The 26,963-nt window shown below is 41.8% G+C and overlaps 1 protein-coding gene across 1 annotated transcript in view; it reads left to right on the top strand.

Moving 5' to 3' along the window:
* The window catches only part of SPOCK3 (SPARC (osteonectin), cwcv and kazal like domains proteoglycan 3), a 224,992-nt gene that overhangs the window by 182,333 nt on the left and 15,696 nt on the right, over nt 1-26,963 (top strand). The window contains exon 7 of the mRNA XM_084856398.1: nt 22,819-22,935. Coding sequence (XP_084712524.1) covers nt 22,819-22,935 — 117 coding nt within the window. The remainder of the gene's footprint in view (nt 1-22,818; nt 22,936-26,963) is intronic.

Below are 26,963 nucleotides of genomic sequence, written 5' to 3'. Positions count from 1 at the left end.
AAAGATAACGGCTTTCCCGCTCATCTCCCAGGTCATTCCCTCAGGTGCCATACCATACCTGCAGGGGACAGGAACTAACGTTGCTGGAATAACATGAGCTGAAGATGCTCTCACCGCATACCGTCTGCCCAACAACTGAATGTTGGCACCCCAGCTGTGTCCAAGCTGGCTCCACAGGTTGACCTGGAAACCTTCTGTCTGGCCCATTTCACACTGCTGTGCCCATGTAAGAGCACACGCACTGGTTCCCATCAATCCAACAGTCTAAGAGAACAAAAACCAACAGGTGAGAGCTCAAACGCTAAATAGCAATGCACCACTAGTGTCCTAGGAATGACTGCATGTAAGATCGGAAGGCCTTAGAGCACCAACTGTCCCCTGCTTGAACCTTATCGGGCATGAAACCAAGAGAGGCGACAGTGGAAGCAGCCCAGATATAGAAGGAATGTGAAGGCTCAAAGGCCTAATGCTTCCCAGGCCACCTTTAAGATCACCAAAATGAATGTTTTCGTTGAGGGGTATGCATCGCCATGATGAAACAGGAGACTGGTCTCCACCCCCTAATGCCAAGGAAAGACACTCTCACACCTGTATCCTGCAGGTTGGTCCTGGGCCTCCTGAGCCAGATACACAGCCTGTTGTGAGAACGGAATATCCCACAACTTAAAAAGCCCATTCGGACACATCATCCTCAGCTGCCACCACTAGTTAGGAAATTAGAAACACCCCAAAGAAGGCTGTCCATTCTGCTGCAGGGAATTGAATCACTTCATAAGGAGAGTTGTACTGAGGGCCACTGACCCCACAGACATAGTGAAATACCAGGGGACAGTGAGTGCCTTGAATAAATTGTGCAGGCAACTCTCTTGCCCAACTCTGTAGGGTGCACTGGGCCCTAAAATCAGTGGTGTTGTCAGGCAGCCTTTATTCTGGACCTGAAGGCAAGTGCTGCCAGCTTACCACCAATAGTCCTGTCTGAGAGTCCTATCCTCCAGGAATGGACACAGAACCTTAAAGGTGATCTACTAGAATGAGCCACAACTGCTGCAGTTGAATGTCCAACCCAAAAGCAGAGGGCTCCATATCTGCCAGCACAATCCCCCAGGGACATTAAGATGGATAGTGGGCCTTTGGTAATCTCCTCAGCAACGGTATTTCCAGTTCCTCAGTCAATGGGCAGAACTCTTTTATTAAATGAGAGGACTGGGCAGAAACCCCCAAGGCCTGTAACAGAAGATCATCCAAATAATGGACCATACTCTGCAAGCCTGTCCTGTCTCTCACCGCCCATTTAAGGAGAGCCCTAAAGGTAAAAATCTGTGGAACTGATGGGTAAGATGCAAAAAGCAAACTTTATATCACACTTTCAATCAAAGCTCCATGTCCGCAAGCCCTTTCCATTGCCAGTGCTGAGTGAAACGAGTTGTAGCACACAGAACAGAGCTTCTCTGGGATGTCATTGTTCACAGATCCACCTTTTGGAAAGGACAGGTTATGGGTCAACCTGTATTCCCCCAGGCACATTCTTCATGAACTCTCAGGAAAAGACTCTTGGATTAAGAACAGGCAGGGCCATAAATGGGCCTAAAATCCTGCCTGCTGCACCTCCTTATCAACATTTGATTGAACCCAATGTTCCATGCTGTGGATAGACTTCCAATTCTGAGAAAAGTAGGCCTACGCTGGCTCTGAAACAGAATCCAGAACCCCTCTGAAAATCTCCTTTCTAAGCACACTATCTCTTCCTGCTGCGGGTCCGCCGCAACAGTCGCATGAGGGTGTCGATTCTAACTGGGCTGGGCCCCTTTTGAAGAGGGCTGTTGCCTCAACCAGCCTTCCTATCCCCTGTTTATCCTGACTAAGGCCCTGACAACCCTTAAAATTTGGGGGGCACCTGGAACAAGCATGCTATCTGCAACAGATTGAGCCTTCATGGCAGTCCCTAGCTGAGGTGGGTTGTTGTATGGCCAGGATGCGACCACTGTCAGACCTATCTCCAAAACCTGGCTAGGCAGCCAGTGGCCCTGGTCCTTGATGTCCCAAGGAATGAAGGGGTCAAAGGCCAATCCACCCCCATGACAGAAATTTCTGTTGGAGCACACCCATATAAATGAGGAAAGCAGGTGCCAACTTCCCCATATAAGACACCTTCTTCCTTCTCATCCTGTCCTCTTCCTTTTCTCAGACTTGTTGTTATACTTGAATTCCTGTTCACAGAATAGGGAGTGGAGGGAAACACATCTACAAACTCATCCCTCAGGAACTCTCTCTAATAGCTTGGAGTAGATATTATCACCCCCTTCATGGATCACTGCCTTGTTGTGGCGAAGGGGCTTGCATAACTCAGTGAAGCCATAAGCTATGCCGTGCAGGGCCACCCAAGACGGACAGGTCATGGCAGAGAGTTCTGACAAAATGTGGTCCACTGGAGAAGGAAATGGCAACCCACTCCAGTATTCTTGCCAAGAAAACCCCATGGAACGTATCACAAGGCTAAAAGAGATGACGCCGGAAGATGAGCCCCTCAGGTCGGAAGGTGTCCAATATACTACTGGGGAAGAGCAGAGGGTATTTCCAAGTAGCGCCAGAAAGAGTGAAGCGGCTGGGCCAAAGCCGAAAGGACACTCAGCTGTGGACGTGTCTGGTGGTGAAAAGAAAATCCGATGCTGTAAAGAACAATATTGTTTAGGAACCTGGAATGTCAGATCAATGAATCAAGGTAAGCTGGAGGTGGTCAAACATGAGATGGCAAGATTGAACATCGACATCTTGGGAATCAGTGAACTAAAATGGACAGGCATGGGCGAATTTAATTCAGGTGACCATCATATCTACTATTGTGGGCAAGAATCCCTTAGAAGAAATGGAGTAGCACTCATGGTCAACAAAAGGGTGGGAAAAGCAGTACTGGGGTACAATCTTAATGATCTCAGTACGAATCCAAGGCAAACCATTCAACATCACAGTAATTCAAGTCTATGCCCCAACCACTGAGGCCGAAGAAGCTGAGGTTGATCGGTTCTATGAAGACCTACAACACCTTCTAGAACTAACACCAAAAAAAGATGTCCTCTTCATCATAGGGGATTGGAATGCTAAAGTAGGAAGTCAAGAAATCACTGGGATAACAGGCAGGCATGGCCTTGGTGTACAAAATGAAGCAGGACAAAAGCTAATAGAGTTTTGCCAAGAGAACACGCTGATCATAGCAAACACTCTTTTCCAACAGCACAAGAGACGACTCTACACATGGACATCACCAGATGGTCAATATCGAAATCAGATTGATTATGTCCTTTGCAGCCAAAGATGGAGAAGCTCTATACAGTCAGTAAAAACAAGACCTGGAGCTGACTGTGGCTCAGATCATGAGCTTCTTGTTGCAAAATTTCGGCTGAAATTGAAGAACGTCGGGAAAACCACTAAACCGTTCAGGTATGACCTAAATCATATCCCTTCTGAATATACAGTGGAGGTGAGGAATAGATTTACGGGATTAGACCTGATAGACAGAGTGCCTGAGGAACTATGGACGGAGGTCCGTAACACTGCTCAGGAGGCAGCAACTTAATCCATCCCAAAGAAAAAGAAATGCAAGAAAGCCAAGTGGCTGTCTGATGAGGCTTTACAAGCCTCATCAGCTGAGGAAAGAAGGGAAGCGAAAAGCAAGGGAGAAAGGGGAAGATATACCCAACTGAATGCAGAGTTCCAGAGAATCGCAAGGAGAGACAAGAAGGCCTTCTTAAATGAACAATGCAAAGAAATCGAGGAAAACAACAGAATGGGAAAGACTAGAGATCTCTTCAAGAAAATCAGAGATCTCAAGGGAACGTTTTGTGCAAAGACGGGCATGATAAAGGACAAAGAAGGCAGGGACCTAACAGAAGCAGATGAGATTAAGAAGAGGTGGCAAGAATACACAGAAGAACTATACAGGAAAGATCTGAATGTCCCTGATAGCCATGATAGTGCGGTCACTGAACTTGAGCCGGACATCCTAGAGAGTGAAGTCAAGTGGGCCTTAGGAAGCATTAGTAACAACAAAGCTAGCAGAGATGACAGTCTTCCAGCTGAGCTATTTAAAATCCTAAAAGATGATGCTGTTAAAGTGCTGCATTCAATATGCCAACAAATTTGGCACACTCAACAATGGCCGCAAGACTGGAAAAGGTCAGTTTACATTCCAATTCCAAAGAAGGGCAACGCCAAAGAGTGTTCAAACTACCGCACAACTGCGCTCATTTCACATGCCAGCAAGGTGATGCTCAAAATCCTACAAGCTAGGCTTCAGCAGTATGCGAACCGAGAACTACCGGAAGTACAAGCTGGGTTTCGAAGAGGCAGAGGAACTAGAGATCAAATCGCCAACATTCGCTGCATCATGGAGAAAGCAAGAGAATTCCAGAAAAACGTCTATTTCTGCTTCATTGACTACGCTAAAGCCTTTGATTGTGTGGATCACAACAAACTGTGGCAAATTCTTAAAGTGATGGGAGTACCAGAACACCTTACCTGTCTCCTGAGAAACCTGTACGAGGGTCAAGAAGCAACAGTAAGAACCAGACATGGAACAACCGAGTGGTTCAAAATTGGGAAAGGAGTACGACAAGGCTTCATATTGTCACCCTGCTTATTTAACTTATATGCAGAGTACATCATGAGAAATGCCGGGTTGAGGTCGGAATTAAGATTGCCGGGAGAATTATCAACAACCTCCGATATGCAGACGATACCACCCTAATGGCAGAAAGTGAAGAGGATCTAAAGAGCCTCTTGTTGAGGGTGAAAGTGGAGAGTGCAAAAGCTGGTTTGAAACTCAACATTAAATAAACGAAGATCATGGCATCTGGCCCCATCACTTCCTGGCATATAGAAGGGGAAGAAATGGAAGCAGTGACAGATTTTATTTTCTTGGGCTCCAAGATCACCGCAGACGGTGACTGTAGCCATGAAATTAAAAGACGCTTGCTCCTTGGGAGGAAAGCTGTGGCAAACCTAGACAGCATAGTAAGAAGCAGAGACATCACCTTGCCGACAAAGGTCCGTCTAATCAAAGCTATGGTTTTCCCAGTAGTAATGTGAGAGCTGGACTATAAGGAAGGCTGAGCGCCGAAGAATTGATGCTTTCGATCTGTGGTGCTGGAGAAGACTCTTACGAGTCCCCTGGACTGCAAGGAGGTCAAATCAGTCCATCCTAAAGGAAATCAACCCTGACTGCTCATTGGAAGGACAGATAATGAATCTGAAGCTCAAATATTTTGGCCACCTAATGCGAAGAGAAAACTCCCTGGAAAAGACCCTGATGCTGGGAAAGACTGAAGGCAAAAGGAGAAGGGGACGGCAGAGGATGAGATGGCTAGATAGCATCACGGATGCAATGAATATGAACTTGAGCACGCTCCGGGAGAGAGCGCAGGACAGGAAGGCCTGGCGTGCTATGGTCCATGGGGTCACGAAGAGTCGGACACGACTGAACAACAACAATATGTATAACTGCTCTGTTATATGGTCCTTGTAGTCAGGAGTGCTTGCTTGAATCTTCTCAATTTGGCTTAATCCTGATCCATAAAGTCACTGCCCCAATTTAAAAGAAACAAAGAGAAGCCATGATCTCATATGAATTCATGACTGTGAAATTACACTGCCCATATGTGTAGATCACTCCCCATGAGCAAGGATCATTTTACAGAAATGAGCCACTTGCGTATCTTCACAACCATCATTATGTTTGGATCTCATGGACCCCCCCCCCCCACAATGCAGTTAGAGTACCCTGTTCAATATGGTTCACTTCTAGTTTCCAGTAGAGAGTTAGGAACACCTATACTTCAGAAATGCAGTGTCTTAACTTGGATGACAGCCACTGGTATTTTATGTTGTTTAACATTTAACATATTTGAGCCAATTGGCTTAAGCATGTTTAAGCGTGTCTTGGATTGTAGTCTTACTATCTATCATGTATTTGGAACATTGTATTAAAGGGATATTTTATTATTGTCTTTAATTATAGAACAGTTCATTCTTGAAGCAGATGCTTTGTATTACAGTATATATTATGGAGGACTGTCATTGTGATCAAAGGAAATTCAACAAGGCAAGTGCTTAGATGTACTATTTGCTTGTTTGTTGTTTATTTGTTTAGTTGCTTCCGACTCTTCATGACTTCATGGACCAGCCCATGCCAGAGGCTCCTGTCAGCCGTTGCCACCGCCAGCTCCCCCAAGTTCGAGTCCGTCACCTCCGGAATATCATCCATCCATCTAGCCCTTGGTCGGCCCCTCTTCCTTTTGCCTTCCACTTTCCCTGGCATCACCATCTTCTCTAGGGTATCCTGTCTTCTCATGATGTGGCCAGAGTACTTCAGTTTTTCCTTTAATATCATTCCCTCAAGTGAGCAGTCTGGCTTAATTTCCTGGGGTATGGACTGGTTTGATCTTCTTGCAGTCCAAGGCACTCTCAGAATTTTCCTCCAGCACCACAGTTCAAAAGCATCTATCTTCCTTCGCTCAGCCTTCCTTATGGTCCAGCTCTTGCAGCCATAGGTTACTATGGGGAATACCATTGCTTTAACTATGCAGATCTTTGTTGTCAGTGTGATGTCTCTGCTCTTCACTATTTTATCAAGATTTGTCATTGCTCTCCTCCCAAGAAGTAAACGTCTTCGGATTTCCTGGCTGCAGTCAGCGCCTGCAGTAATCTTTGCACCTAGAAAGACAAAATCTGTCACTGCCTGCACGTTTTCTCCCTCTATTTGCTAGTTATCAATCAAGCTGGTTGCCATAATCTTGTTTTTTTTTGAGGTTTAACTGCAACCCAGCTTTTGTACTTTCTTCTTTCACCTTCGTCATGAGGTTCCTCAGCTCCTCCTCGCTTTCAGCCATCAAAGTGGTATCATCTGCATATCTGAGATTGTTAATGTTTCTTCTAGTGATTTTAACTCCAGCCTTGGATTCATCAAGCCCAGCACATTGCATGATGTGTTCTGCATACAGGTTGAATAGGTAGGGTAAGAGTATACAACCCTGCTGTACTCCTTTCCCAATCTTAAACCCGTCCGTTGTTCCGTGGTCTGTTCTTACCGTTGCTACTTCATCGTTATACAGATTCCTCAGGAGGCAGACAAGATGACTTGGTATCCCCGTCCACCAAGAACTTGCCGCAATTTGTTATGATCCACACAGTCAAAGGCTTTAGTATAGTCAATAAAACAGAAATAGATGTTTTTCTGAAACTCCCTGGCTTTCTCCATTACCCAGCGGATATTGGCAATTTAGTCTCTAGTTCCTCTGCCTTTTCTAAACCCAGCTTGTACATCTGGCAATTCTCATTCCATGAATTGCTGGAGTCTACCTTGCAAGATCTTGGGCATTACCTTACTGGCATGTGAAATACGTGCCACTGTTCGATAGTTTGAACATTCTTTAGTGTTTCCCTTTTTTGGTATGGGGATATAAGTTGATTTTTTCCAATCTGGTGGCCATTCTTGTGTTTTCCAAATTTGTTGGCATATGGCATGCATCACCTTGACAGCATCATCTTGCAAGATTTTAAACAGTTCAACTGGGATACCATCATCTCCTGCTGCCTTGTTATTAGCAACGTTTCTTAAGGCCCATTCAACCTCACTCTTCAGGATGTCTGGCTCTAACTCACTGACCACACTGTCAGATCTATCCCTGATATTATTATCCTTCCTATACAGATCTTCCGTATATTCTTGCCACCTTTTCTTGATCTCTTCTGCTTCTGTTAGGTCCTTGCCATCTTTGTTTTTGATTATACCCATTTTTGCCTGGAATTTACCTCTGATGTTTCTAATTTTCTGGAAGAGGTCTCTTGTCCTTCCTATTCTATTACCTTCTTCCACTTCTGCGCATTGCTTGTTTTAAAATAATTCCTTATCTCTTCTGGCTAACCTCTGGAATTTTGCATTTAATTGGGCACATCTCCCCCTTTTACTGTTGCCTTTTGCTTTCCTTCTTTCTTGGGCTACTTCCAGTGTCCCAGCAGACAGCCGTCTTGCCTTCTTGGTTTTCTTTTTCTTTGGGATGTTTTTTGTTGCCGCCTCCTGAACAATGTTGTGAACTTCTGTCCATAGTTCTTCTGGGACTCTATCTACTAAATCTAGTCCCTTAAAGCTATTCTTCACCTCCACTGCATATTCATGAGGAATATTAGTGAGCTCATATCTAACTGATCTGTGGGTCTTCCCTATTCTCTTTAGCCTGATTCTAAATTGTGTAATAAGAAGTTCATGATCTGAACTACAGTCAGCTCCAGGTCTTGTTTTTACCGACTGTATAGATGTCTGCCACCTTTGGCTACAAAGGATGTAGTCAATCTGATTTCGTTGTCGACCATCTGGTGAAGTACATGTATAAAGTCGTCTTTTAGGTTGTTGGAAGAGAGTGTTTGTTATGCACAGTGAGTTGTCTTGACAAAATTCTATCAGCCTATGCCCTGCTTCATTTTGTTCTCCAGACCATGCTTGCCTATAATTCCAGGTGTCGTTTGACTACCCACCTTAGCATTCCAGTCTCCTGTAATGAAAATAACATCTCTTTTTGGCATATTATCCAGTAAGGTGCTGCAAATCCTCATAGAACTGATCTAGTTCTGCTTCTTCAGCATCTGTGGTTGGGGTGTATATTTGGATCACTGTGATGTTAAATGGTTAAATACCCTGAATTCAATTGAGATCATTCTATCGTTTTTTGGATGGTATCCAAGCACTGCTTTAGCCACTTTATTATTAATTATGAAGGCTCCTCCATTTCTTCTGTGGTCCTCTTGTCCACAGTAGTAGTTCTGGTGCTCATCTGATGTAAAGTGGCCCATTCCAGTCCATTTCAGTTCACTGACACCCAAATTGTCTATATTTAATATTGACATCTTCCCAATAACCACATCCAATTTGCCCTGACTCATAGATCTTACATTCCAGGATCCTATGGTGTGTTGAACTTTAGAACATCGGATTCGTCGTTCACCACCAGCACCGTCGGCCGCTAGCTGTCCTTTTGGCTTTGAGCTAGCTGCATCATCACATCTGTGGCTAGTTGAACTTATCCTCTGTTCCTCCCCAGTTGCATTTTGACCATCTTCCGACCTGGGAGTCCCATCTTTTGATGGTATACTGACATATCTCTGGTTGTGCTGATCCATTTAGTTTTCACAGCAAGAATACTGGGGTGGGTTGCCATTACCTTCCCCAGGGATTGTATTTAGTCTGACCTCTCTGCCATGACCTTCCTGTCTTGGGTGTCCCTTCATGGTTTAGCTCATGGCGTCACTGAGGTGCTCAAGCTCCAGCACCACAACAAGGTAACGATCTCCTTTGCTGGAAGTACTATTTGCTTACAAAATGTTTTTTTTTTTTTAATACATTTGTAAAATTGGTTTTCTACTGAGATTAATTGGTGTGATATCCTCATGATTATTATGGCCTATTTAGCTTTGCATATTATGGAAGCTTTTATCCCTGCACTGTCATCACATATGGACGATTTCCTCTCCAGCACAACCACCATCTATGGGGAAACTGCACCTTCACTGGGCATTCTCCCCTGCCCCCATGGTTTCTTATTTTTAGCAAATTCTTATATTTCAGGGCCTAGGTAACTCTCTGCCACTAAGAGTTCCACAAGCTGACCCTTTTCCACTGCCACCAATTCTCTGAGAATACTTTAAAACCTCCCAATAGCCTCTTATAAGAGGCTTAGGTATGAGATGGGCACCAACACTAGAAACAAGCTGAACTATTAAGTCAATTTATTAAAGGGATATTTTGTATATAAGGGATTTTTAATATTTACTTTGGGGTTTTCACAAAACTGCTTAGTGTCCTTTCTTAAGGACTCAAGAGACACTGTTGCTGCTACAAACTTCTTAATGACATCTTTTACCTCAGACCAAATTTCCTAAACCTCCACCCCAGCCACTCACAAGCAGGTCCAAGTCTTGGGTAAAGCCTTCCTCTGATTCCCAAAGCTCCTCCTGCTGGATTTCTGGCTGCTTGAACAGTTTATCTGGGTCTTTAATGCCTGCTTGTGTAACTGTCATGACCCAGGACAGTGGCATGGAGTCTGAGACTGAAGAACCAGTGCCGCTGATAGATGAAGCTCCAAGTGGAGTCTGAGACTGTAGCATAAAGAGCTTGAGTTGGATCTGACTACCAACAGTCTAACTAACTCAGCTGGTAACTCCTTAACTGTCATTTCCCAATAGGCTCCTTTCCACCTAGCTAGAATCCTCAGCCAATCATAATTGAATTTACCCGATCCAGGTCCCATCCAACAATATTCAAAGCGATTGTCTCAACTCATTCAGAAAGTTACTATGCAACTACTACACAGGCCTTTGACAGTAGCAAAGCAAGCCCTCAGGCCTGCTCAGATACGTTATAGTCTCTCAGAGGCCACACAAAATAAATATTGCAGAACAACAACAGTTCTATACATGGCATTTCTTCACACATACTGTATACTTTTCTAAACAATATGCATTCTTTGGACCCATAGTTTAACCATGGCTCGATGCTGTGCAAACCAGGTATTCTATGCATTAGTCTGAAGGAAGTCAAATTATAAGTACTGGTTACCCATTTCTGTTATTGGACTGTTTAACTTGTCAGGGCACTGTCAACATGTGCAATGGTGTTGCTGCAATATTGCTATAGTGGTGTGATTGTGGAGATTGCTACATGCATATTCAAGAGTGCAAAAAGAAGCAGAAACATGTATACAATTGGCATTGCACCACAATACATCAAAAGTGTATGGAGCTTTTTGCATGACAGCTATTTAATTACTGACAATTTAACATGGCAGAGAACAAGAAAAAATCTCTACCATATTACCAAGCATCCTGATGTGATCGTTCACTCTTTTGATAGTATCTTTAGCAGCAATATAAAAATACACTTGGGATATTACAGAAAAAGTTGAATATTTCTTTATTTCTTCCGGCATCAGCTCCTGACAGATTATTTTGTGACTTTTCCTGACAAAATGCTGATGTCATCATTGACAGTTTAATCAGTCTCAGTTTCATGAATCTTGTAAGCAGTATAGAGTAGTGATGCAGTTATTAGGGGAAATAGATGTTGCTAGTCTAAGATGCAATGGAAAAAGAGGTTCATGGCTGATGACATTTGACAGTTCTTTTCAGCTGAAGGCAATGGAGCTGATAATCAACACATCCAGTTAGTTCAAATACCTTTCATATTTTATGAATAACAAGCAAATTTATGGCTGAATAGATTACTGCCTGGCATTTCATTGTCCACATTTTTTTTCCTTGGACACATTCTTTGTAGATGTGACACTAAAACAGCTTCATATAAAAATGTTTTAACAGGCAAGCCAATAATTTGTTTTCAAATATGTAAGCAGTATAATGGCTTTACTGTCAATCTCAGTTTTATTAATAGCTGCATCAAGAATCGAGTTACAGATGCAACAATGATTAACCTTTCTTGAGGAAACATGAACTGCATGGTTTATGGGACTGGATTAATGTATTTGTGTTAATGTATTTGAAAAATGGAACGTAGCATGAGGTGGCTGGCTCTGTTACTATTTTGGAGGGTGTCTGGGGCTTGGCTCCCTTTCTTCCCTTATGAGCCAGCGTTTTGATGAGGGTGGGAGTGTCTACATAAGAGCGTTCCCCATCTGAAACCCTGGAGAGCCACTCAGGTGCCACCTCTGCCTGTCCTTGGGCAGGTTACATTTCTTATAGTCTCACCAGTTTGCCTTCTCGGAATTGAGGGTTTTGTGACCACCCATGCCCACCATGGCAGCCGTTTTATGAGAGTGCCCATGAAACTCTCAACATTCCAATTGCCCACTAGCCCCCAAAGGACACCTGGATTAGGCCATACTAGCTGCAATGCTGGTACCAGGTTACACCTAGGACTGCTGGGACAAATAATTTTGGGATTGAATACCGTAATAAGGAAGTGTAAACCCAGGTTGCCACCAACATCCATGCAACAAACTGCAGTTTGTCATTATGTCCAAACAAGGAACTTCAGCTAGTTTAAACTATGGTTTAAACAAAACAAATCAAGATCAGAAACCACAGTTTGATCTTGGCTTGTCTCAATAAACTATTGTTTAAAGCATTCACAGTTTTTCTTTGTCAGACATAATGAGAAACCATGGTTAACGCAAACCCAAAAGCAGACTCATTCATGTAGTTCGGGACATGGGCGTACTCTTCAGCTGTACCTGAATGACAATCCAAGTTCAAAGTGCTCATCAGGTGCAGAGGTAAGCCCACGCCTTCCCCTCCAGCTCTGAACTGGAGATGGGAGGTGGGGGCATGTTGGCTTCATCCACCTCTGCACCTGATAGGTGCTCTGAGCTTGGAGAGCCCATCAGGCCTAGAGGCAAGCCCAAGCACCTCCTCCTACCCCCACCAGCTTAGTTTAAAAGATGCAGTGCAGTTCAGCAAACCATGGATCCATTGAATTCTGATATCTAAAAATTCTGGGGGAATCCATGTTTATGGATGGGTCAATCCTGGAGCAGCTGAACTCCAGCATGAAGATGTATTCTTAAATCCAAGTAATCTTGTGTAGCTAAAGCTTATTTACATTTAGGATTAATTCACATTGAATTCAGTGAAGCTTCCGAATAAACATGCATAGGATTGGGCTGCTTGTTGTGGATTAATCTGTAAGCCACTGATACTCAGCTGATAGCCAAACTACACATTATGCTAATTGCGTAAGAATGGGAGTCAACGGAGACTTTTTTCTTTTCTTTTTTAACCCACCCTCAGGGGGAGGGATTTCAGGAAAAAACTTTGAGTGTGGGGGGAGGTTTAACCCTCCCTTCCTGCAGTGTGATGCTCCTGATCCAAATCAAGGCCATGCACACTTACACAAGAGTAAAAAGAAAGACAAGCCTCAGCTACACACTGTGTGATTAGCGTAATGTGTAGTTTGGCTCCGAGGCTAAAGATTTGCGTTTCATGAAAGGTTCTTAGGTGGAGCTCAGATATTTGGGGTTATTTGGGGTCAGGGGAAAGGATTGGTAAAAGTGGCAAATGGAACATTGAGCCAACGAAACCAGCTTATAAAACTCACCGTTTGCTGTAGAAATGATCAGTCACTGTTAGAGGAGTTTTGAAAGCATGCAGCTATGTCCTGTGCATGTTTACTCTGAGTAAAAGTCACTGAGGTAGATGCAAATTATTCCAAAGTAAGTATGCACAAAATTGCAGCCTTAATCAGGTTTGTCTATGTAGCACACAGTTTACTCAAGGTTATATACAGTGACGCACCATATGTTATCTTGCAGAGTAAGAGCATTATTATTATTATTATTATTATTATTAACAACATTTCTATACCGCCCAATAGCTAAAGCTCTCTGGGCGGTTTACAAAGATTAGCCATCTCTACTGGGAAATAACTTTGGCTGAGTACAGTATGCAGGGTCAGCCCTGGCAAGCAGCAGGGTGAAGTGACCTTCTTCAGGCAGTACCATGAGGTATGATGGTGGGTGGGAAATACCTGAAAATAAGAACTGGTGTTTGAGTGGTACAGAAAGACTTTTTAAAGTGTCAGCACTAGTGGAGTGGGGGAAGGGGAGGGGAACATTTGGACTACAAAATGTTTTGGACCAACCCTGCCAGTATGCTTAGGACTGTGGGATAAAGTTGATTGTTTCCCATCAGACTTTCCTGTATTGTCAGCAACTTTTTCAGAACCGCAACCATGTTTGTGTTAATGTCCACCCATTCAGTATAGCGTGGTGCCATTGTAGCACAGTGTGACAGTATGGATGCATATGCAGTAGACCCAGTATAATGCCAAATGTGCATAGAACTCTAGCAATTGATTTCACACAAACTCAAGCCACTCCAAGAGAGAAGCAATTTTAAGACAAGGAATTGTACTTTGTGAAGGAGTGGCTTGGTTCTGTCCTAGTCCATCAATTGTAAATGTTGTAAATCTTGACAATCTGCTGTGGTCCTGATGTCTCAATGAGATATGTCTTGACAATTGTAAGGAGACAATAAGATCAGATCTCTCTTGTGAATATATAATTTAATTGAAATCATTTTACATTTTATGATACATTAATCATGGACAGAATGCCTCTATGGAACATTAATTTGAAGCAATAAGAAAAAGCAGCTGTAGTTCCCTGATATATCAGCAGTATTTATATTAATTATCTCATAACATGGAATAACTGGAGTATAAAACTCATTTGCTAAGTTAAATAGCGAAGAAATCAAACTGCTTTTATTTGTAAATCTTAATGTGCATTCTGAAAATCAGAAGTTTTTAAAGGTAACAGATGGCCAGAATATGTAGAGGGCTTATAAAACAGTAGTATCAATGTACCTCAGTTGACGAATTTTTGACTTTAAATGGACAGGCCATGCCATAAATAAAAATAAGGAATTGATTGCCCTATTTTTAAACTTGACAAAAAACCACACATCATTTTAATGTACAATAGCTGTCATTTCCTGATGAGTTCATTCCTGGAAAACATGCTGCTCTGAAATGGTGGAACAGAACTTTGGTCGACCATAGCCAGTGCTTGGAGGAGGGGAGAATCTTCTTGGAAACAATTCTTGGAGGTGGGATTCTGTCTTTTCAGGTGGACATAACTGAGTGTGGCCTAATCATCCCACTTCCTTTTTTCTTCCACGTTGAAACTCTTAAGGGGGTGCATGGATCGGGGCCTCAGAGCAGGCTTCACGGGAGTCTGTGAGTGTTGCCTCTGGGTGGGGCAGGGCTAGCAAAGCCCAGAGAATGATTTGTTCTTCTAACCCTGAGTCATCAACTATCTTTACACTGCCTTCATTTGGCTCTCTTGATGGTTTCTCCTGTGGGCCCCCCCCCCCTTCAGTCTGGAAGAAGAAGTGTTTTTTAAAAAAAATCCTTGGCTGACAGGAAGTTTTTCCTTAGCTTATGTCTCCTTCTGGCAGCAATCTGCCCTGCTTTTTGCTTAGTTTGTAAATCGGTATGGCTGCAGCGGGGCTGGCTAGCTCCCACCACTGCTGGCCCACACTAGAAATGGCAGACAACTGTCTGCCTATAATGCCTCCAAGGAGGACACCTCACGTGTTAAAAGGGTAAGGGGAGAATTGACCAGTATCCAGATACAGAAACTATCCTACATCTTCTTTTTTGTTCACTTCAGGCGCTATTTGGGAATGTCTCAAAGGTGGAGTTTTGCTGATAACTGGGAATCTGAGGGCAATAAGAAATTTAAAAAGCTTGAGTAGAGCATGCTGTTTAACAGAGAGAGATTCAGCTGACTAGCATAGGAAACAGAAACAAAGGATGAAAGCAACTGTAAATATACAGGACTAGCCTGAGGCTTACCATGGATAGAAAAATAACATTGGAAGAAACTGACAGAATGGATTTGAAGGAAGAAGTATCCCCATAGTGGCTTCAGGGATGGAAAATAATGCTTGTGCTAAAGATGGGAGAACTTTAAAAGGGACTGGCTACTGTATTCACTTAAAACTATATTTAAAAGGTTGAAACTGAAATGTTTATTAGTGAACTAGTAATGAGTGATTATTATATCGATATGTAGTTCTAAGCTATACCTTTGAGCTGACATTGTATGCAGTAGAAGATATGTAAGTAACATTAGGTGGCTTGGGTTGTGAAATTGTGGTTAGTTTGCTCTTGCCTTCTCTGCTGCTCTGTAATCACTGAGAGTTCTATCTGTGAAGAGAGTGGCTGTCCTGTTAGCTTTTTAGTTCTCAGCATAAAAATGCTTCATTATAGTGCCATAGTAGCTGTCATTTCCTGAAGGGTTTCTTGTAATTGTATTTATTATTTTATTTATTTAATCAATGTGTACATCACAAAGCAGTTTATGGCATAAAAATTTAAAATACAAAATATCCACAGTTAAAAAAATCTTTAAAAACAGGAAATGCAAGCTGTCACAGATAAAACATTTAAAACAAAGAAAAGAAAAAGAAAAAAAACCTCTCTCAATTAAAACATTTAAAATCAGAGAACTAACAATGAACAAATTGGGCAGCAAAATTAGTCAGGGAAGGCCTGGGTAAAAGGATACATCTTTAACAGGCACCAAAAACATGTCACAGTTGCCATCTTCTGCATATGAAGGGGGAGGGCATTCCTCAGAGTGGGTGTCACCATGGAGAAGGGCTGTTTCCAGGCTGCCACCAAATGGCACTCTGCAGTATAACCAACAAGGCCTCCTCTGATGATCTTAGCAGTAGAATAGGTCTATACTGGGGAAGGGGATCTGCCAGATAACCAGGTTCCAAGTTGTTCAGAGTTTCGTATACCAGCAATAAAACCTTGAACCTGCCTCAGTAGCTAATAGACAGCCAGTTCAGCTACTTCAACACTGGGGTACTAGGCACATGGCCAGACATCCCAGTTGCTTCAACACTGATATAATATGTGTAGCTGTCAGGGTGGAAACTGAGCTGATAGAACCCCAGAGCAATTCTGATTCTGAGGAGGAACAGCAATCCGTGGGAGAGGAGCGTGCTCATCTCTCACAGGCACAGCAGCTGGCAGAGATTCCTCCTGCCAGCATTCCTGGGATAGATAGTGACCCTGGCAGTGAGAGAGTGCTGGAGGGGGGCTTGCTGGACACTCGACGCCGACGCAGGGAGTGACAACAGATGGAGGGCATGGAAAGGAGGCGTAGTGCTCATTTGGCGCGCAAGCAACAGTCACGTCCCGAGGACCCAAGGGAAAGAGGAAGGATCTCTCCCTAGCCCATAAGTTCAGGGTCTTCCCGTGGTTCTCCTTCAAACGGGGGCCAACTGCCTAACCTGGAGCATAGGCTACTCTGCTATCTTTCCCCAGTGCTGTTCCTTGCTTAGTCGCTGGTGATTAGCATCTGAAAGAGTAATTAAGTTGTAAAAGGATTAAAGCATTGAAAAGAATCCTTTTGTCTGTGTCTTGAGTTGGCTATTGGAGTAGACTGAAAGAGGCCGCTAGGGCGCCCCTGACAATAGCTTCTGAACCAAGTACAAGGTTAGCCCCACATAAAGCACATTACAATAATCTAAATGTGAGGTTAGCAATGCATGGCCAGGCTACCCCTCTCCAGGAAAGGGCATAATTGGCATACCAACCAAAGCTGGTTATAGGTGCTCATTGCCACACAAATCACTTGGGCTTCTCACAACAATGATGACTCTAGGAGCACCCCCAGAGTACATACCTATTCGTCCTAAGGGAGTGCAACGTCATCTAGGACAGGCAAACTCTCCAGTTCCCATATCCCAGAACTACCCAATGTGCTACCCTTACCATTTGCTACTGTCTTAACAAGCTTTCTTCAGCCTGGTGCCCTCCTGACGTTTTGGACTACAACCTCCAGCCAGTAGTCATGGTGGCTGGGGGATGCTAGTAATCCCACATATTTGGAGGGCTCCAGGTTGGAGAAGGCTGGTCAAAAAGAAATGTTGCAGTGTAGGTTAAAAATATAATTACTACTTAATTTGGAACACATTTGTGCAGCTTCTGGCACTCACAGCACCATTCAGTTTAAAATTCCCAGGGCAACAAGTCACCAACAACTTCATAATGCATTATGTGGTAGTATGGAGGAGATGAGATCATATGATTGAATACTCCTCCACTTAAATCCACCCCTCAGCACAGAAAACCCCACATCAGAGGAAGGCTAGACTATCATTTTTGTTGCTATAATTTTATTTGTTTATTGAAGCTTATATCCTACTCTAATACCAATCACAAACACTTTTCTTCACTTTTGAAGTGGGGGAGCGTTCAGACATTCAGAACTTCATCTGCATTTGGAAGTGGTGCAGTCCTATGAGTAACAATACCATATGATATTCTCAATGTATAGTTTGTTTCTAAGCAGCTTTGGTTGGTCTGTTCTCTGACCCCCTTGTTAATCATACACATGCAGCGTAATCCTGATAGTGAATGGTATGTTGCCTAATTTTGCCAAAGTACTTCACATCAGTGTAGTTGGTAGTTTTTAAATGTAGTTACTAAATAAAATTAATTATTTCCATTTAAGAGAAATGATTTATCAGTCAGGCTATATTCACATGCATCTGAAATTTGTTCCTAGAAGCCCCTGAACCCTCGTTTGTGGAGACTTCTTTGAGAAGTTGCGAACAAAACATATTCATTGTTTATGCTCTTTATTTAAGGCAATTTACTCAATAATGTTCAGGTTATCTATGTTCTCATAAACAACTGATCTTGTAACCCATCATGCTGTTTTAAATACCCCTTTTAGACATAAAATGTTAACACATTTTTCATTCATGCTCCTTTTATTCAATTGTATCAAAGGGTACAATTAGCTTCTGCACTAAAAATTAAAGCAGTGAAGGAAAATATGCTGATTAGCATTTCGAAAATTTCTACTTCCAATCAGTAAATTATATTCAAATGCCAACTCCAAATTGTAGCATTTACTTTATGTGAAAACAAATTCAGCAGTTGGTTCTGCTTTGCATTTCTATATTATGGAAGTTATTTATGAAACATGTAAGAAAGATACTTTAAATTCCTTCATTTTTCCATAGTTAAATAAGTTGATTTTCATAAACCCAGTCAGTTTCTAGCGCTTTAAGAAGATAGAACCAAATAACCTTTGAGCTGGGGACTTCATTTATCCATACTAGTTCTTTTAATGGCTGCTAGAATTGATTGTAAGAGCAAGAACGCCTGCAGTAGTATTAGACAAAAGGAAAAGCACTTCTTGGCAGGTTCCTGAGTGGATTCATCTGATTTAATATGCATTTTTTGATTACTGTCTAACCTTCCACAACCTTTACTGTCTGTCTTTAGTCATTAAAGATTCATCTGCCAACCTATTGGATGAAATAATAGTCTGAATTACCTCATCTTGACCTATTTTAAATCAATGAGGGCCAATATGTGGTATATAATTTGAGTAGCATGCCTTCATGGGAAAAAAGATTTTTCAATTTAAAGAGATAGATAAATGGTGCAATTTATGCCCTAGCTAGTTAGATTAAATCCTTGGTATGCTCCAACCTTGATCTGGCATTCTGGCAATAGCAGAGCCCAAGAGCTTAATTGAACTATCCACTATCAGGGGGGTTAGCAATCTGCACGGGTGTAATTATGCCATAGGGAGCTGATTGTAGCCTGTTATGTGCAACACTGTAGCTTCCTTGGAATCCTAACAGTCTGAACATTAATGTATTCTACCTTCAAGCTTCCAGGAATGTCACAATAGCAGAGGCCTCAGCGCAAGCACCAGTCATAGTGTACTTCCCAGGACATTCAACATAATGTTTAACGCAATGCCCCTCAGCTCATGTTGGATCCAGGGCTCAGCTGATCTGCCAGCCAAACCCACATCCACGGCAGGCAGTGGGATGCCCTGGAATTGGAAGAAAGAAGCACATCCGTGCACTCTCCCATGTGCCTAAACCAAGCCCACCCCCATTACTTTGGATTAGCTGAGGGCCTGGATTAGCTGAGCACTCCATGAGCTGTGATGGTCTGAGCATCTTAGAGGAAACATAGCAGGCTTGCACACTTTCCCACCCACTCAAACTCTTTAGCAGCTGGGATCGGCTGAATACAAAGTATAGAAGTGAGCAACAGAGACTTGGGTGGAAGTAGTAGGATTGCAGTTTTAAAAGATTTCTTGACAAACAAGTGAACAAAGAAAGCACTTCTCTTATGTAAAAAGTTGAATATCTCTGTGATATACTCTTGTATATCAGCTACCCAGTGCTAAATACCATTGTATGTCAACTATCAAATGCTCTTAAGTACTAGCTTTCAGATATCAGTTGTATTGATTTATCCATTACATTTATATCTTGCCTTTCTTTCATCATGGCACTCAAGGTGGCATTCATAGAGTTCCCAGAAGATTCCCATCAAAGCACTGATCAGCAGGCACAGCTGGAGTCTAGGAGAATTGCCCACCTTTCCATCTCCCCACAGTTGCTCAGACATTTACCTGCTGCTGCAATTAGAGTGCTCTCTATGTGCTTGATTCCCTCTGCATCTGTCTTCCTCAGTGTCTTCTGCACTCAGCACTGCTTAGCCAAGTGCCATAGAACAACAGGAACTTGTGAGCATGCATGGTTGGTGTATATGCTCAAATTGTTCCCATAAAGTTTACAGTGAGTTCATTGAGACTGAGAGGCATGAGGCAGTTTGTCCAAGAGGACTGCTGTGCCTCAGTCCCATAAATGGCCTGATCTTGGGCTCTATGGAGCCAGCCAGGACCATAACACTAACATACAACATGGTGGTGATGATGGCACCCCTGGCCAATTGTGTGTTTTTAATTTGAATTGTCTCACATAGCACAGCTGCATACAGCTGGCTAGTTCTGTAAGTTTCATTTTTTTCAGCTCCTCTCAGATGAGAGAGGAGAGCAAGTGTGAGCAGTACAAAACTTGGAGCCAAGCACAGAGTCAGTTATGTTGCTTGCTTTGCTTCCTGGGGTGCCTTCATTATTTCTTAAGTTATGTTTTTAAGAAAGTTTAAAGAGAGTGTCTTATTTGCACCAGTAGGCTGAGTGTTTGGGAGCATTCGTTACTCACCAAACTGTTCTTCTTCCCTTCACACTTAGCTTTGCAGGCATGCTCTCTGTGTAATAATAGGAATAATAATACATTGTAGGGTTTGCAATGTATTATTATTCCTATTATTACTACTAGTACTATTACTGTAACAACAGCGATGATGTGTGGCTGTGTAGATTCTTCCCCCCTCCGCCCCCCCTGCACTGTTTTGCACTCATGATCTTAAAGTAACTTGATTCCCTGTGCAATGGAAATTATTGCTGGAACAGGAGAATGTGTGTCCAAAGGAGTACTTTTGTGTGGATTTTCTCCACAAATGGTTTGCATTCATGACATTAACATTCATGTGGCTCAGTTTCCACTTTCTGTGGTATGGGCTGCTGCAGATTCAAATGACTGCTGTGCCTCTTGTAATCCTTGTCTCTGCCTCTGGTGACCCTTCCCTCCACCCCACCAGTACCAGTGGGTACCTGCCACTACCACTGAGCAGACCTGCTTTGCTTCCGCAGAGTTGCCATATTATGTGCCTTCAAACCATGCTCATGTGAGTTTATTTTACCACCAGAGAGCCAAATCAGATTAGAGTTAATTGTATCTAGAAATGTGCAACACCCTTCCAAGGAAGTTTGAAGAAAAATCCTCTTACTCTTAAGCCAGTTACAAATGTCCTCCAAAGGTACCAGTAGAACTTTGCCCATTTCTCCAAGTTTTATTCAAGTTATCTCTAAAACACAGACAAAGTTAAAACTACCTCACATCCAAATAGAAGTAAAAAGAATTCTAGTCTACCACAAAACAAAAGCATAATACAGGATACACAGCAATGCAGGTGGAGATGCCCACACATGAAGGGCTGGCCCCATCATTGGGTAGACTGAGGTGGCCTTAGGCAGTAGATTTTGGGTGTCACAAACAAAGAAGTGAAGGCCTAGAAAAAAACCCAGAAAAATCTGGAAAACTCCCCCCCCCCCCGGACCATTTTTGTTTTTTTCTGAAAAATTGAACAGCTTTGGATTATGAAATATTTTCTTTTAGAATTGAAGACAAAGTATTCATATATTGTTACTCAGCCTTTATTCACCCCCCAAATGATTTCTAAAAACTATATAATAAGAACACTTTTAAAGAAAGCCTGGAGGTGTAAAATGTCTGGAAATAATGAAGCCATGGGGGGGAAAGTATTTTTTTTAATCCTCTCTGTAAGATTCCCGGTATAGTTAGTTCTTTCATTCCTTATTAAAATTATTGATCTAAAGTATATTTTACTGATAGACATTTATGCTCAGTTTCCCAGCATGTGAGTAGAGTTACCATTGTGCATTCTTGACAGCTTGGGTTTTGTTCTGTAAAGTCCTATGTTTCGGATGCTGTAGCAGTCATTTAATGTAGTTCTAATCCATTCAGACAATAATTACAAATTTACTAACTGAGTTTACTTTTAAAAGATTTAAAATATAATGATAATTTTATGAGCAAACCAAGTCATATATAAAATAACGTTAGGAACAGAAAGGCTGCTTTATATTCTTAAAGCAGCCCTGCTCAACCTGGTGCCATCCAGATGTTTTGGACTACAGTGCCCAGCATTCCTGACCATTGGCCATGTTGCCTGAGGCTGATGGGAGGCTGAAGTCCAAAATATCTGGAGGGCACCAGGTTGGGGAAAGCTAAAGCAACAAAGTGATTTTAGATCTGTAAAGAGTGCTAAAAGAATAAGTATTGTTTATTTTTCCATGTTTCCAACATTTCCACCCCCCCCCCAAAAAAAAAACAGGTTAAAAAGTTTGGTTTTTTTCCCATGGCCTCAAAATTTCTGGAAATTTTACATCTCTAGTCATGAAAGGGACAGTATAATGTTAGTTATTTAATTTGTTATTATTGTATTTTTATTGCCAGGGAAGGGAAGAAGTGCTTGTGGGATTTTCTGCATCAGGTGCCAAAATAACTTTGCTAGGTTTAGAAACTATGCACCTTGATTAGATGGGGGTGGGGGGGGTACCATTTGCTGCTCTGCCTCAGGCAGCAAAATGTCCTGGGCCAGGCAATATGTAAACTACGAATCATTTACTTATAAAGAAATATATGTATATATAATTTTAAAACTTTTTCAAAGGGTTGAGTTTTTTTATACCCTGTTAACAATGAAAGAGAAAAAGAGAGAAGAATTCATGAGAAAATTATTGCCTGTAGTTATTTTTCATTTATTTACAACAACATGAAATATTGAATTTATAAGCAGCCTGAGAAGATTAAAGGGCTTTTCATTTTGCTTTTCAGTGTGCAGTGACCTGGAGTTCAGAGAGGTTGCAAACAGATTGCGAGATTGGTTCAAGGCTCTTCATGAAAGCGGAATTCAGAAGAGGACTAGAATTGTACAAAGACCTGAAAGAAGTAGTAAGCATTTACAACTTTTGATATCTCTTTGAGAGAATCTGTGTGAAGCTGGCTTTTTTTTTTTTTTTACATGAATTTTATTTTTCCTGTGGGTCTCAAACTGAGTTTCTTAGCCACTTCCTACAGGAACATCAACAAGCCTTCAAGAAGTTAATTTTCTGACTGTGGTGCTCCCCAGGAAATAAAGCCATGCTTTTGTATCAACATGCAACTATCCCTTAAGGCTTCTTCAAATGTTCAGTTAGTACAGTACACTCGAGTGAGAGTTTTGTATGGGCTGTTACAGACAAGGCTATTGTTCAGCCTTGTTCATAGCTCTAATACAGAAGGAATGGTTCGATACAGCGTGATGATTAGCTATCCTGTAAAGAGAGTACAAAAAATAAAGGATTACATCCAATATCGCACAGGCAGACTTCTCAGGCAATGAAACTTTCCCTTTCCCTCCTCCTATCTACAACCCCCGTGCTCCCCCAAATCTTCTCTGGAGGGTCCACTAAGCATCCATTACAGCTTTTGGTGGGGCATGGGAGAGTATCAGGGAGAAGGGAAATCTGTTCCACAATGGATGGATGTCACTCTGTTGGTGGATGGACATCAGCTAGAGCCCAAAGTGCTTCAGTGGAGGTGAATAGCTGGTATAGAGTCATTGCTTCCATAGTGACCAATAACCATTAGTAAATGCTTCTACAATAACAAAGGAACACATAGAAAAACACCGTTGTATGAATTAAGGACCATGTGAACAATCCAGCCCCAAAGAAAAAATAACCAGGTGAAAATGATGATCTGTAAACCCTTAACAAGGTAAATCTTACACACTTGAAACTTTAAAGATTTTGCTGTTGCAACAAAAATAAGCAGAATGTCAGGTTATGTGATCACTGGTAGGCTTTGTTTAAAACAGCAATTATTATGTGCAGTAATAAATTTGAGAGTGGTTTCCCACTGAGGAGTCAAGGCAAATTAGGTTTTCTGAGCATTGAACTTGGACCCTTCATTAACACAACAAGACAACTCTGTGAATATCTCTTGAGTGTTGTATAATAGAGTTTGCCCACTGCTGACTGCCTACCTTAATAACTTCACTATTAACATTTTTTAGATGTTGTGAATATTTTTAATATATCTGTTTTATTATGGCTCCTCCTTTCTGCAAATTTGCGTACTAAGAAATCTTATTATTTAATTGAAAATGTTATTTCCCTGTGTGGTTACTTGGGCTAAACACAATAATAATGAGCTAAAGTGAAATAAAGATGAATCCGTCTTTACGTGGATTTGTTTTTCTCATGATTTCAGAGTGTTCCCCAACCTGGCACCCTCCAAATGTGTCTGACTACAACTCCCATCATCCCAGACAGCATATTTGATGGTCATGTTACAATATAATAGGAATTATAGTCTTAACACATCTCTAGGTAGGGGAAGGCTAAGGGGTACATGGATACAAAAGCCATGCCTTCTACTTCTGCTTTCTTAAAACTAAAGATATATACCAGCCTTCCCTAAGTTAGTGCCCTCCAGATATTTTGAACGACAACTCCCAGCATTCCTGGCCATTGGCCATGCTAACTGGGGCTGATAGAAACTGGAGGCCAAAACATCTGGAAGGCACCAGCTTGCAGAAGGCTGATTTACACTGTAATTGGTCCACCATTCCTTTGTGATCCAGCCAACACATAATTTAAACAAGATAAGCATAAATGCCAGCTGTAATCATGAAAACTGTGGCTGGTGCACACAAAATCCAGGCTTATACTCTTCTGTAGGCAACAGAGGGAACCATTTTAATAGCGCTCCTGATGATAGATAGGAGCAAACTATTTCTAATGTTTTTTTTTACCCTCAGATGAACGTATTTTGGCTAAAAGGCGAGGCATGTTGATGTAATAACCAAGGCCCAGTCAAGTGACATATTTTACAATACTGAATGGTTTTTGATGCATTGGGTCAGATCCAGATTTTACATTTAGTCATACTTAGAGTAGACCAATTGAAACCAATGGGACTTAAGCCAGACTAACTTAAGTCCCGTTGATTTTAATGGATCTATTCTAAGTATGACTTAGGTCTGGATCCAACCCTTTAAATGGTAAAATAAACTAGAAGTGTTTGCATTTCAAAACACTGTTGTGGCTCATGTAATCTTACCAGCAATCATTTTGCAGTTCATTTCTAGAACTGTAAATTCACCTGTACACTTCAACTGTAAATGAAGTGCCGAACATTCACACTTAAAATGGATTTTAAATGAAATTATGAAAAACTGATTTAAATAGAGTGAAAAGAAAATGTAAGGAAATACAAAATCATGTAACATCTGGTATAATATTGGTATGAAATGACTTCCAATGCAGTTCTAGCGATTTGTACCATGTCATCGCAACTCCTCTTTCTGTGTGATTTGCTATTATATGCTGAAAATTACACGATATAAATATGGAGGAAACCCCAAGCAGCTTGCTACTTGCAATAGCCTCAGTATTCTTGCATTTTCAAGCAGCTATCACTCCAGAATTAATGTGTGACCCAAGTGTCATTTTCTACATTTCCAGTTTTCTTAAAATTGACAAGTATCCTTCCCAATTTTGTAGACGACTGGATTCCTTTTTATTCCCTTGCTGGTATTTGTATTGTTGGATTTAGGAAAGGGCATTGTGAGGCTGTTGTAGGTGGTGTCCATGTATTGTAGGTGGACACCGTTATTCTCATCTTCCCCTATCTCTGCTTTTCCTGCTATCTCCTGACTGCTGCTTCCAGCATTTTCTTGATGTGCATGGCTACACCATTTTCAGATTGGATCCTGTATGTAAGCAAGCATGCACATATACAATGGTGATGTAGCAGGAACTGCTAACAACAACAGTGCTGACAGCAGAAAAGAAAGGTAGTAGGAAGTGTGGTGCTGCTACCTGTCCTTTGTTCAAGTCCTCGATCCCCAATTTTAAATTTGCCTTGAGAGCATATTCAGAGGCTTGGATCTAAAACCCCAAACATCCCAATATGAGGTGCTTCAGAAGTTCCATTAAGCAGCATGCACATTCCACATTCCTGGTTTCTGACCAGCTTGAATCTGTCAGCAATGTCCCAAACCCATGCTGCCTAGATGCAGTGGGTTTATTCCCTGCAGTGATTTAGCAGTTTACAGCTGAACTAAGAACTCATTTGGGTTCCTGTCATTTGGAAAGCACCATTACTTCATCTGGAATCCTGTTGAGGTGCTGCAAACCTGTCTCACCCAGGTCAAAGCACAGTATATCTAAATATAACAACTCTTTTGTACAGCTGAGTCCCAAATCTGTAGCTTGATTTCAGATGGAAGCAAATTACTTCTGATAAAAAATATGAGATTTCCTAATAGTCATTTTGATTTTTTTTTTGTATTTATATAGTACTTTTCTAATGTGGTTACATGTTTATTTTAAAGCTGAGCTATGAGCTGAACTGGGGCCTTCGTGGCTCATGCCCTTAATGACTATACCGCATGCTGTGTCTCCAGCTGTGATCAGGACTTCGCACTTCTATCTTCAGTTTAATTTCTCTGTCTCAGTTCATCAACTACTTAATCCTCTGCTTCTCTTGTTCTCAGTAGCATTGCAAGGACTGAATCTCTTATGTATCAATAGAGTTTTTTTATAAATCTGGAAAAGATGCATGATTTCAAATTGAGATTGAAAATAGTCCTAGCATGCATGTTTGCCTCTAGAAAAACAAAGAAACCATTATTTAAAGCTGTTTTTATAAGGTAACTTCATAGTTTTGCTCTGCTGAGTTTTAAAATGAGTTTGCCCAAAACATATTAAATAGTAAATGGATTATTTTGACCTTCTCCTTATTCAGGTGCCAAAGGGAAGGGATGAAGCAGTAGACGCAGCTGTATCTGCCATACTTGTGTTTGGAAACTATAAGAACTGAACATTTCTCCCCAGAGATAAAACAGAAATATTTGTACATTATTGTCTTGTAAGGGTTCACTGGTGAATTCCTAATGGAGGAAATGCCAAGCACTGTGAAGTGCAAAGGCA

This window comes from Heloderma suspectum, chromosome 5 (genome assembly GCF_057233095.1).
Source record: "Heloderma suspectum isolate Gila_16-S chromosome 5, 16-S_ref, whole genome shotgun sequence".
In the NCBI taxonomy this organism is placed as follows: Eukaryota; Metazoa; Chordata; class Lepidosauria; order Squamata; family Helodermatidae; genus Heloderma; species Heloderma suspectum.
The sequence above is the reverse complement of the archived record's forward strand: the minus strand, read 5'-3'. Positions and strand labels throughout refer to the sequence as shown.